Source organism: Bos taurus, chromosome 2 (genome assembly GCF_002263795.3).
Source record: "Bos taurus isolate L1 Dominette 01449 registration number 42190680 breed Hereford chromosome 2, ARS-UCD2.0, whole genome shotgun sequence".
Lineage (NCBI taxonomy): Eukaryota > Metazoa > Chordata > Mammalia > Artiodactyla > Bovidae > Bos > Bos taurus.
In genome coordinates, this window is record NC_037329.1 from 129,522,935 (window position 1) to 129,536,143 (window position 13,209).

General features: G+C 34.4%; 1 protein-coding gene across 6 annotated transcripts in view; it reads left to right on the plus strand.

Moving 5' to 3' along the window:
- Positions 1-8,713, plus strand: part of HNRNPR (heterogeneous nuclear ribonucleoprotein R) — a 32,277-nt gene extending 23,564 nt beyond the window's left edge. For 5 of the 6 annotated variants that reach the window (XM_059893093.1, XM_059893094.1, XM_015460181.3 and 2 more), the window contains 4 exons: positions 1,089-1,294; positions 4,896-5,045; positions 7,194-7,315; positions 7,433-8,710. In XM_059893093.1, the coding sequence (XP_059749076.1) occupies positions 1,089-1,294; positions 4,896-5,045; positions 7,194-7,315; positions 7,433-8,045 (1,091 nt within the window). In that variant the 3' untranslated portion in view covers positions 8,046-8,710. Of the gene's footprint in view, positions 1-1,088; positions 1,295-4,895; positions 5,046-7,193; positions 7,316-7,432 lie in introns of all 6 variants that reach the window. The other variant, NM_001082608.1, reaches the window with a different exon arrangement.
- Positions 8,714-13,209: the final 4,496 nt, after the last annotated feature.

The window sequence follows — 13,209 nt, forward strand, 5'->3', positions numbered from 1 at the left end:
ATTTCTAATCCTAAATCCGTGGAATTGATTGGAGAAGAAAATTTTAGATCACAGATCTATCTATCTATCTATATCTATATCTATATCTATATATTTATATGTAACAAAATTTAGCAGAATTACATTTTCACTTACCAAATATGATTTAATCATACACATTCCATTTCATTTTTTAAAATGCTGGTGGAGACCCACTAATGGTAGCTGCATTGTAAAAGACAACTTTCAGACCATTGCTTCTTCGTCCTGTATAAAAACCACTATTTCTTTACATTTTTGTTGTCCAGACATATTACAGACAAACAGTCCTTTCCCCTTCCTTCAAGCTGTTATCTGTTGCTCTTCTGGTTTCAGTCTTGTGTTAATTGAAGATTGCTTCTGGCTCATAGTCTTTCTCTTTGGTCCTGAATTAACTTGTTGTTAGTACTTTCAACATCTATGTGGATGAACCATCCAATACTGTAATCTCCTAGTTTTATGACTGCCTCATCTCTGGTCCTTTACTTCCGCTCTACCACATCCAAATCACATTCTGGATATTGCTGCTAGAAATAAAATCTAATTACTCTTAAGGATTTGGATAATATGTGGAAAGGTGAGGGTACAGGACTAAGATCAGAGGTACATTTTAACCAGTTACTTATTTATTACTTGGTAAAAATAGTAACTTTTAAAAACTTAAGAGTCAAGGATGATTTTTGGTTATAATTAGTTGTTGCGTGTTCTCTTGAATTTATATTTGGTTTTTAAGTTCCTTGGTAGTATTTTCATAAGTTTTAGTAAGGTCATGTTAGGTCAAACACTCTTTAAAACATTGTAAAATAGAATGTTATAGGTCAGAATATAGTAGTTGGACTTACTGTCTATGACTGTACTTTCAGGGCCCCTAAAATTCAAAGGAACATAACATATCGTCCATAGCTCCATATCTAATAATTCTGATTTAGTTGTCTAGCTGGATAATTAGCAGATCATTATGAGGCTTCTTCAATTACTTTTTGCTCTTCGGCAAGTGGATTTAGGTCTACCTAAGCGCTAAATGTGTGGTGGATGCTTTTGGCTTATATATCTGGCTGTTGGTTTAACAGAGGGTTTGGTGGACGTTATTCTCTATCATCAACCCGATGACAAAAAGAAGAATCGGGGGTTCTGCTTCCTTGAGTATGAGGATCACAAGTCCGCAGCACAAGCCAGACGCCGGCTGATGAGTGGAAAAGTGAAAGTGTGGGGGAATGTAGTTACAGTTGAATGGGCTGACCCTGTGGAAGAACCAGATCCAGAAGTCATGGCGAAGGTAAATGCAGTATCTTGTGTTGGGGGTGCGGTTATCATTTACTTTTTGTACTTAGAATATAAGCTTGAATATTTCAAATTTTACAGTAAATACAAATTGTAGCTCTTGATCTTAACTGTTTAAGCAAAAACCTGCTTTAGCACCAATTTAACAGCCTGTCCTGGTATCCAGGAATTTCCATTGACCATTTCTTTTTCTGTAGATAAATGTGTAAAAAGAACTGAAGTTAAATCCCCCTTCAATTATGTGTTTCTATGCCTACTGAGAGTTTGATTAGTGCTTGGCACTGTCAAAGATACAAAGATAAAAATGTTAAGAAAAGAAAAAAAACAAGGTCTTATGGAATAAAGAGAGAAGTAATGTTTTGGAGATTATGAATTATAATTTTCATTGACCATACTATGACTTTTATTACATGGCTATGAATTATATTTTATTTAGATTTAGTGTCTTTTTTAATGGATCAAGTTTCCTTATAGTATTGTCTCCATGAAGAAAGGTGAAGGGTTATCATGTTTGCTCTTATGCATGGCAAGTCCTGTAGTGGACTTTGACTTTCTTCCTAAGCCCTATACTTTCATTGCCGGGATCTTGGCCTGGTAAAGGATGGTTCCGTGAGTCCTGGTTCTTAGGCTTTCCTCTGGGTGATTCCTGGGGGTGAAGGGACATATCTGAGTTGCATCTCTGTTGGCTTTTAGTGAATTTTTGATTATTTTGGTGTATGTCTCTTGACCTCTTGGGGGCCACAGCTCTGTGGATGACCATAAATGAATGGTTGGGTTATTCTGGATTGAAAAGTCTTTTCTGCAAGCTTCTTCAGAATCTGAGGTGACAGTCCTCACTGTTGATTAATTTGGAGGAGGGACCTGGTTTATACTAACATGATAAAAGCTTTTGTAAGCAAAAACATTTTTGGATTATACAAAGATCCACTGAGAATGAACCAGAGAGACTCAGATGTGGTGCACACTTCTATATTCCTAGAGTAGATAGGAGTCAAGGGAAGGAGCTAGAAATCTGAAGAGCCCTGATTATTTTTGTTTATTACTAGCTTGATTTTAATTCCACTTGTTTCTTCTAATACAGTTGTGACTTTGAGCAAACTTTCTGAATTTGGATGTTGTCTATTTTATTGGAGTTGGATAAATCTCTTTATAAGATCTCTTACAACTTTGAATCTGTCTTGTAGAAACTGACTATAGCCTGTATTGCATTTTCTAAAATATTTTAAAAATAGTATTACGGATTGAGGGGGCATTTTTTATTTTATATTAGGTTATAGTTGAGTTATAACGTTGTGTTAGTTTCAGTTGTACATACAGGTGTCTTTCTTTTTCCTACTGAGTGCTTTAAACATTATTTCAACTGGTAATTTTTATATAGGATACTTTGGTTTCATCTCAGAAAAGAAAAAAGATCTATGTTGAGTTTCAAAAAAGAAGGTAAATAAAGTAATGGAGGCCTGTCTGATGTAGAAATAGATGTCAATATGACAACATTGAGGAAATTAAAGGGGTTAAAGATAGAGGTGGAAGACTTTTCCCCCCTTGAATTTGTGTCTTCCCCAAATCCTCTTTACTTAGTCCTTTATCTAAGGCAACAATTTGTTTGGTAGGTATGTTAATTTTTTTGTCTAAACAAGTAATGTATTTCCTTAGTTCACAAATCAAAATTATATAGAAAAGTATAGCCAAGGAATTCCCATTTCTACCTCTAGCTCCAACTACTGTTTCCTCCTTGTCCCTTGTAGATATCCAGTGTTAGTGGTCTCTGGTTTATCCTTGTAGTGCTTAGCAGGCAAATATAATTACATATTCTTTCCTTCCCTACTTCTGACACAGATGGTTACTGGTAGCTATATTAATGAATTATGTTTTTTTTATTCACTGTCATATTTCATCTCATCTCGTATTTCAGCTCTAAGGAAGTATACCAATTTTTTATGTATTGCTAAGAAATTGTAAAATGCTGCCAATTAAACTATGACAAGTGTTTGTCTGTCACATTGACTTAAATTGGATCCCTATTTTGGAGGTATAAAATGGGGGAAAAAATCTTAACAATGGTGTATCCTCACATTGTTTTTTTTAATATCAGCTCCTAATTTTTTATGATATGTACTTTTTCATTCTGTAGGTGTACCATAGTATATTCAACTAGCTGGACATTGGATGTTTCTAATCTTTTGTTGTTATAATACTGTAATGAGTAAGCTTATATCATTTCAGTTAATATAAGTACAGACATATCTATAGGATAGATTTGTGGGTCAAAGGGTAAATGCATCTGTAATTATTAAGATACTGACCATATTTTCTGTAGGAGGTGCACTTGTATTCTGTTCTCCACAAGCAGAATACAGCAGGATGTTCCTTCCTATCCTTGTTAAAAGAGGATAGGCTCAAACTTGGTTTTGCCAAATTTCATAACAAGTGGTATCTCATAGCTCTTTTATGATTTGTCTCTCTTTACTGTACATGCCTGAATTTACATTTCTTATGCATCTAAGGACTATTTATGTTTCTTTGTATGAACCATGTATTCATGAATTTTGCCTATCTTTCCATTCATTTGTTTTTCTGTTGATCTTTTTCTTATTTTGTAGAGTTCTGATATAAAAGACAAGTTAACTGTTTGTGATGCTTTTTTTTTTTTTTATTTTCCTTACGGTATTTTCTACCACATGGAAATCTTTTTTTTTAGTAGTTGAATTTTTCAGTCCTTCATATAGATTTTAAATTAACAAAACCTTCTCCAGTGCAGTGTTACATAATTATTTTCTTATTTTCTTCTAATACTTTAAACATCCCCCTCCTTTTAAATTTTCCATCTATTTGGACTTTATCCTAGTATATAGTATGGGGTATGAGTCCACTTTTCGTCGTTATTCAGATCAACACTGCACTGATTAAATGATTTAAGCAATGAATTGATAGTTTGTTTTATCTAGTAGGACTAGTCTCTAAATTTTATTCTTATTTTTCCCCTGGCTACTACTGCTTGTTTATTTTTTCATATGAACTTTAGAATCATGAGCTCATCCAGTTCTTGGGTTGGGAAGGAGGGACAAAAAAACTTGTTTCGGGGGGACTTATGAACCATGTTGGGCTTGCCAGGTGGCTCAGAGGTAAAGAATCCACCTGCCAGTGCAGGAGGCCTGGGTTCGATCCCTGGGTCAGGAATATCCCTTGGAGAAGGAAATGGCAACCCACTCCAGTCTTCTTGCCCGGGAAATCCCATGGACAGGGGAACCTGGTGGGCTTCAGTCCACAGGATCACAAGAGTTGGACAAGACTTAACAGCTAAACAACAAAGGGACCCTATTAAATTAGTAAAGTAACTTAGTAATAATTTTATTTTGGTCCTTTGAAGGTCCTGTTCACAGTATTAGTCACTGTAATAACATGGCAGGAAAAGAAACTGATAATTTACATAAATTGGTAACAGTTATTTTCTCAGTTTTCATACCTTCTATGGTAGCACCTTTAGCACTTAATTGTTTTTGAGAAGAACACCTACGCCATGAAAATAGGAAGAAATACTTTAGGACTTCAGCTAAAATTAAGTAGCCAATGCCAGTTTTGTATGTTTGTTATATTAGGTGAAAGTTTTATTTGTGAGAAACTTGGCTACTACAGTGACAGAAGAAATATTGGAAAAGTCATTTTCTGAATTTGGAAAACTTGAAAGAGTGAAGAAGTTGAAAGATTATGCATTTGTTCATTTCGAAGACAGAGGAGCAGCTGTTAAGGTAGAAATTTTGATATTTTGTTTCTTGATATGTGAATTTTGTTGTTGAAACTTGCTAGAACACACAAAGTGACTTTATAAACAAATGAAATTGGTTTTCAGCTTTTACCGAACTCTGGAGCTTTCTTTTAATAATCTCTGTGAAGTGGTAGTAATGTAACAGGTAAGACTCTATATTTCAAAGCCTGATTATTACTAACTGAGTTTGTGACCTCAGGCAAGTTACTTTTAATCTCTGTATTATTTGTGTAAGCCTCAGCTTTGATAGCATGATACCTTGAAAATGTTAACAAGGAATAGTAATTAGCTTCCATAAATACCAAAATGATAGTGAATACATTATAACTACTTTAGTTACTTGTTTAAGAACCTATGAGTGGAGCTGAGTAGTGTACATGGCTTCATATCTAGTACAGTGTAATTCAGTGGGTGTGTTCTGAGGGAATGGTTAGTTCTTCATAGTCTTGCCTTTCTTTGGTTCTCACAGTTTCAATAGTTGTTAGAAATATTTCTTGCATATAATAGTTAATTTGCTTATTGATAGTATTTGAAAAGTATGAAAAACAGTATTTTCATATAGTGTCTAGAACATATAACCTGAGTACTCTGCTGCTTTCCGTTGATAGTGGATCAATATCATCTTTAATGGCTGAAATTTTCAGTTTCTTCCTCTTGTCCCTCTCTCCCTTCTGGAGAAAAGGGGAGGGGAGGGGCTGACAAAACAAAACACAGGGCAAAAATAAAAGATTTTTTATATAATTGGGGAGATAGATCTAAAACCCTTGGTGACTCAGGCCTGGTTCTTTTTTTGCATGTTTTGTCAGTAAAGCGGCCCCCCCCCCCCGTCTAATTAGGGCAGGTTTTATTTCCTGACCAGGGTACTGCTTTAAAATGTGCCTTATAGAATCTTTGACTAGTAGAATTTATTGGTTTGCTTTTTGATGGAAGCTAATTACTGAGACAGTATTGCTTATAAAATTCATAGCTTAGTACAGAACTTGTTTGGCTTCTGAATTGCGAGTGATAGGAAGGACAGATAACTAATAAATTTATACCTTCTAAATATTCATTTTGATATACTTGGTATTAAATAACTGATTGTTCATAATTGAAAATAATTTTCAAGGGTGGTTTGCCAAAGCGATTTCTGAAATTGTAAGATTTCTAGCCTAGAAGATAGCCAGAGGAAAGAGTATAGACAGATGCTCTGTTCTTTTGTTTATACCAGGAAGCTTTTATAGATTCATTTAATTGCTTTAGTTGAAGCAGCCAAAAGCTTAGGTGGTAAAGGGGAAAAAACTCGGTAAGAGGAAGATACTGATTTAATCTTTTGTCTGGATACTTGTAAATCACTAAAATGTTCTTTACGGTTAGAGCATTTTATTATGTATGTCCAGAGAGGGTTGTATTGGGAAACAGAAAAACTGGTGAGGAGGTAATACTTGGTAACTGAGTTACCTGAACCTTGAAGTATGGCAGAAGTTATTAGGTGGAATGATAGAAATAAAAAACTAGAGCCCGGAATACTTTTGATTACTGCTTCCAGATGAGTACTTGAGTCTTAATTAGTTCAAGCCTTTGCTGGGCTCTGTGCTTTTAACCATTCAGGTAAAGTATATACCAGGTTAAGCATTGTTGGGGTGGGGAAGATGCTTTTTTTCTTTTTTTTTTTGGTTAGTATCATGTTGAATTTCACCGATAGTCTCATTTATATTTCAAATTCTTGATATTTTTATTAAAGAACAGTTTAAGACCTACAGGGTGAATGCCATGTTTGTTTAAAAATTTTAATCCTGAAAAGTTTGTTAATACTGGCATGTTCTCCAGATGGGAATTTGCTGTTTGTTTTGGCCTTAGCTTGGAGGAATTAGTTACTTGCAATTAAGGAGCAGTAACAAGCAGCTCTCTGCTTTATCTTTTTAAATATAATAATAGGACATCAGTTTTATTCTCAGTGTAACTTGCACATAAAGTAAGGTTGAGGGGAATAAGTATTTTGTGTATTTTTTAAAATTTGGTGGCTATATTCTTCTTGGAAATTAAAACAGTTGTGAATTAAATTGTTTATGAGGTGTATTAAATGGTACAGACAATGTTATGTTTAAGGTACTGTTACTTGTAAAATAAATTTGTTTCTAATTTTGCATAGGCCATGGATGAAATGAATGGCAAAGAAATAGAAGGAGAAGAAATTGAAATTGTCTTAGCCAAGCCACCAGACAAGAAAAGGAAAGAGCGCCAAGCTGCTAGACAGGCCTCGAGGAGTACTGCGTGAGTCTGCATTTAGTAAATATATCAGAGATCCGGTAGTTTAAAAAGTTAGGAAGAATCTTGAAGTCAGGAAAAATCTAACTTGTTTTTTCTTTTCTCCCTTCCCTCCATTGCTAGGTATGAAGATTATTACTATCACCCTCCTCCTCGCATGCCACCTCCAATTAGAGGTCGGGGTCGTGGTGGGGGGAGAGGTGGATATGGCTACCCTCCAGATTACTATGGCTATGAAGATTACTATGATGATTACTATGGTTATGATTATCACGACTATCGTGGAGGCTATGAAGATCCCTACTACGGCTATGATGATGGCTATGCAGTAAGAGGAAGAGGAGGAGGAAGGGGAGGGCGAGGTGCTCCACCACCACCAAGGGGGCGGGGAGCACCACCTCCAAGAGGTAGAGCTGGCTACTCACAGAGGGGGGCACCTTTGGGACCACCAAGAGGCTCTAGGGGTGGCAGAGGGGGTCCTGCACAACAGCAGAGAGGCCGTGGTTCCCGTGGATCTCGGGGCAACCGTGGGGGCAATGTAGGAGGCAAGAGAAAGGCAGACGGGTACAACCAACCTGACTCCAAGCGCCGTCAGACCAACAACCAACAGAACTGGGGTTCCCAACCCATCGCTCAACAGCCGCTTCAGCAAGGTGGTGACTATTCTGGTAACTATGGTTACAATAATGACAACCAGGAATTTTATCAGGATACTTATGGGCAACAGTGGAAATAGACAAGTGAGGGCTTGAAAATGATATTGACAAGATACGATTGGCTCTAGATCTACATCCTTCAAAAAAATTGGCTTATCTGTTTCATCTTTAAGTAGCAATTTGCTGCCATTTGTATTTGGCTGAAGAAATCACTATTGTGTATATACTCAAGTCTTTTTATTTTTTCCTCTTTTCATAAATGCTCTTGGACATTATTGGGCTTGCAGAGTTCCCTTATTCTGGGAGTTACAATGCTTTTATCGTTTCAGGCTTCACTTTAGCTTCAAAACAAGCTGAGCACACTGTTAAAATCATGATTTTGCAGAACCTTTGGTTTTGGACAGTTTCATTTTTTGGATTTGGGACAGCTTACATAGGGGTATGGAGTATGCTGTAAATAAAAATACAAGCTAGTGCTTTGTCTTAGTAGTTTGAAGAAATTAAAAGCAAACAAATTTAAGTTTTCTTGTATTGAAAATAACCTATGATTGTATGTTTTGCATTCCTAGAAGTAGGTCAACTGTGTTTTTAAATTGTTATATCTTCACACCTTTTTGAAACCTGCCCTACAAAATTTGTTTGGCTTAAACGTCAAAGCCGTGACAATTTGTTCTTTGATGTGATTGTATTTCCAATTTCTTGTTCATGTAAGATTTCAATAAAACTCAAAAATCTATTCAAAACATTACCTATTTCAAATTCAATTGTGTCCTAAAACATTATTTTATTCGTAATCCTTGCAAGGAATATTGTTTTCAAACTATAACTGCCTATGTGAGTGATCAAATTCATGCAAAATTTCTTGTCTATTCTAATATGTATCGTGGATATCAGACTGAGGATTAGTCTAAATTCTAATACTTATTCCAAATAGCACTTCATTGATTGATGTTCTTTCATAGTCATCTAATTTGGCAATTTTATCCTTTATTTTTATAAAAACAAGCTCAGGTTTTGAACATTCTTGCAGGCATTGGATAATTTGCATTAAATAAAATGGGGTTGGGGAAGCAGACTGCTATTTATTTTGACCCACATTCTTTCTATAAAGGATAATTTGTTGTCTGAAGACCTTATTTGCTGGAGTGAATGTACATAGCAGGAAAAAATGTTAGTACTGTGGCGTCAATTGCTCTGCGGACTAAACTTCATGTAAACTTTCAGTATACATCATTGTAACTATCACTTCAGTTACTAATTAGGAATATAATTTCCTATTACTATGTAAATTTGCTTTGAGAAACACTCAGGCCTTGTAAGAGAGGCTTACAAATGCCCAGTAGTCCTACTTCTGACTTCCTGTTACTACCTCTTATTTTTATTTATTTATTTATTTATTTACTCAAATGGCTAAAAATTTTGTGGGCCAAATCATAACATCTACTTCCATTTCCTGTAGAAATTCTCCCTTTATCGTGAGAATTTTTTTTTTTTTTTTGCTTGAGAATAAGAGGAACAAAAGAATCTATAAACAGCGCAGAAAAGTCTGGATCACTTTCAAATAACCAATAAAAATTTTCCCTTCCATTTTATTCTTAGGCGGATCTAAAATGTTTTTAAATTATAAAAATAAGCCATTGGAGAAGAATTAAAATGGGCACACCTTTATTTTGTGTTTTGTTCCTGTTTGGTGTCTTTTATGAGTGGTATTAGATTTCAAAATTATAAGCTATCTAATTCCTTCAAAGCTCAGTCAGAGCATATTTTGGTTTTCATGACTTCTCTTTTGACTTTGAGGAGAAAAATGAGTATTTGCTGATGAAAGTCAGTATATCATTTCTTATAAAAAATACATTTATTACATAGTTCAGTAAGTTAACAGGCCTTGTTAATATTCCTTTTATGTTTTTGGAAACCAGTAGAGGAATTATATATAATTCCTGTGTATAACAGGTTGATGTTAACATGGGTATCTATTTAATAAAGCTTGGATCCAGTTGTATTTCTTATGCCCATGTATGCAGGTATAGACACCAAACATTCTTTAAATGCTGTCTTTTCAGCTTTGAAAATACAATTTGAAGCTCTAACTATAAATCTAAATTAGATTTAAGTAAAACCCACGATTTTTCTTGGAAAGAAGAGAGGCTGTAGAAATAAAATTTAAATTATTTGTATTTCTTAGATGTTACCAGCAAACAAGTTCTTAGGAACAAAATTAGGAATCGGAATAGAAGTAATTCTGAAAAAGTAATTTATGAGCTTTCCCCACCTATCCTAAAATGTAAATCTGGCAAAAACATATGAATCAAACCTAGGTTCCATGTCAAAATCTTTTTCTTTAATTGCAAATTATATTTTACTCTCACCAGTTAAAAATATACTATAAAGATATTCCTCAAATAGCACTTTATAGGTTTTTTGTGGCTATTGAACAGACAGACAAAACGTTACAAGCATTCAGTCTACTGTGGAGCTTTTCCCTTACTGATGTAAGCTATTGTACGCTATTGCTGTAAGCGGCAGTCCGAGAAAACAGATTCAGAGCTTAACTACTCGTAGAAGTAAATCTAACAGTCTGATAAACAAACCTGAAAAATGTCACCTGAAGAGGCTTTTATTCTAGATTTGCATAGGTTTTTTCTTAAATAGGCGCATATTATGAGTTCTAGGAAATCCGATTGCCTACTCTCCTGCCATCTTTTTTGTTCTCCCACCTACTTCCTTTGTTTTTATTTCTGAGCCTGCTACAGTAACATGCGTGCTGGGAAATATTTTTACTTTATATTGAGAATGACCTCTTCTTTGTAGATACTCTCTGGAGAATTATATAAATATGCCCCCTCCCCATAGTGAAATCCTAATTTTTATTTGATCACTCATTTATAGCAGTTGCTTAAACGTATGTATTTATATGACGGTGTTTTGATTTTCTTAAAGCAAAAAAGTTTTAATTAGCCAGATTTCTAATAATTTCAAGTTTATTTGATCAATTGATGTGGAAATTGAGTTACTATGGTTCTGTAGCTAATTTTTTTTAAAAGAGTTCAGCATAATTGTTTTTCAGTTTTTCTAGTTGCTGGGGTTATTCTGCATAAGAAAGCCCAATGCTTTCTGTTAGATCATTTTTCTCATTTGGCTTTGAAATCTGAGTTAGGTGAACCCTCTTTTTAAAAAGGTCAGCATACATGAAAATACATTTGTTAAATTCCAAAAGAGAAGGGACATTAAATTCCATTCCTAGCATAAAGCCATATAATATTCTTGAAACTCATTGCATCATTTGCCTCCTGCCCATTTGGATAATCATACCTATGTTTTATTAATTGTGTATTATTTGTAAAACCAAACCCTTCCAGTAAATACTTGCTATAAGGCTATCATTTGTCAGTTTAAAAGACTTCTAAATATGTTAGTTTACCATTTTGATTTTTCCAAGGAGATTTTATTATATTGAACTATCCAGTATTCTTAAAACCAACCAGAGTATGTAGAATTGTTAATGTTAGTGTTGTCTTTTATTATGTGAAGCCTCTTAAGTGAGCGTCTAAGAAAAAGCCTTATAGAAAGAGTGCACTGGATTTATAAGTGTGTTTATGTTTTTCTAAGAATGGGAGCTTCTGTTAACTTAGTTGTTCTGAGTAAGACCGTGGATTTGGGTGACTGACTAGAGAATCCAGAATGACAAGTTCATTGACCAGGCATTTTTACTTTTGCATTAGAAGTTTGTTGATTAGTTTTTATTTTTGAAATGCAAATACTGAACTTTAAAAATATTGTTTATTTCATGTATTGGTCATTTAAATATTTAATTGGGAGTGGTCATTATTAATTGTTTTAGGAAAGTTTTTTTTTCTTTTACCTATATACATGTATATATATATTTTTTATTTAGAGGTTACCAGAAGCTCTGGGTTTTTTGTTTTGTTTTGTTTCTGTTTTTTAATCATTTTCAGATGTTATCCAGAAATCTGCAAGTGTACTTTTCCTGTTTTAACTCCTTCCTTTTATCACCTGACTATCAGGGAAGCGAGGTTGAGGCTGCCCTGACCTGACATGTCATGATGTCGACTTGCTAGGTGGGGTTCGCTGGGGACGATAACCAGTGGAATTATTGGTAAGAACTTTTTTTTCCTATTTTTTTTTTTTTTTAATCAGTAGCGGGGCATTAAGTGTGGGAGAATGCCCATGTTCTATAAGTGGGCATTTATGTCAGCCTTGTAGAAGAATAAAACTTTAACACAAGATAATTCTGTTCATAGTAGGAACATATAAACATATAAAAAGTATTTCATACCCTTTATTCTCAAATTCTTAGGTTAGCAGGAAAGGCCTGCAAGTTTGAAGTAAAGTAATGAAATACTCAGGGTATATTATAAGTGGTCAAGATAGACTAAATCTCTTGGAGAAACAGTAAATTTGCTTTATTTTATGTGATTTTCAGTCCCTCTGATATCTTCAGTATATTTACATTTTATTGGATAGATTATCTTAAAAGTTTTAGCAATTTGACAAATAAGAGTGGGCTCAGTTTATAGATACATTTGATATGATGACTTTAGGTCAAGAGGAAATTATGTAGCTGAAATATTAGGACCTTTTTATATAGGAGAAACAGAAATCTAAGTCTATCAACCTGTATTTTGTCTAAACCCCAGGAGAGCTGATGGGATAAGTAGATATTGATAGAATTACAGTCGATTTTTAGGTCATTACTAAAGAGCAAAATCTCATACTCAGGAGATTCCATGATGCTACAGTATAAATTGAGGGAATTAATAATTAGGTATTTCTGAATACCACATAAAAAATAATGTTAAGCACTGGTTAAAAGTAATTATGAATTTTTATGCCTAGAACCTCCTCAGTATTCTCATGCCTTCTTTGTTGGTTGGGTGTATCAGTCTAGAAAGACTCTCCTAGGTAATAAACATGGACTAGTCAGTGTCATGAATATTAACCCGAATCTGTAAGCTTGCTGTAGACCAGAGGTATATGACTACCATGAAATTATACTTTAAGAACTGCAGTGATTGCATCATTGTGTTAAGTGTTTCTCTTCTGACACATTTTATGCATGTATAAGTGGCAGAACAGATGGGAGTGTAGAACTTTTAGATTGTACTTAATAATGTATCATCCTAGGGAAGTTTTACAATTAGCAATAGGAACACTCTAGTAGAGCTGAAAGTTCATATAAGTTAAGGAAAATGCAGTGCAAACTTGTTGGCTTTTATACACTAA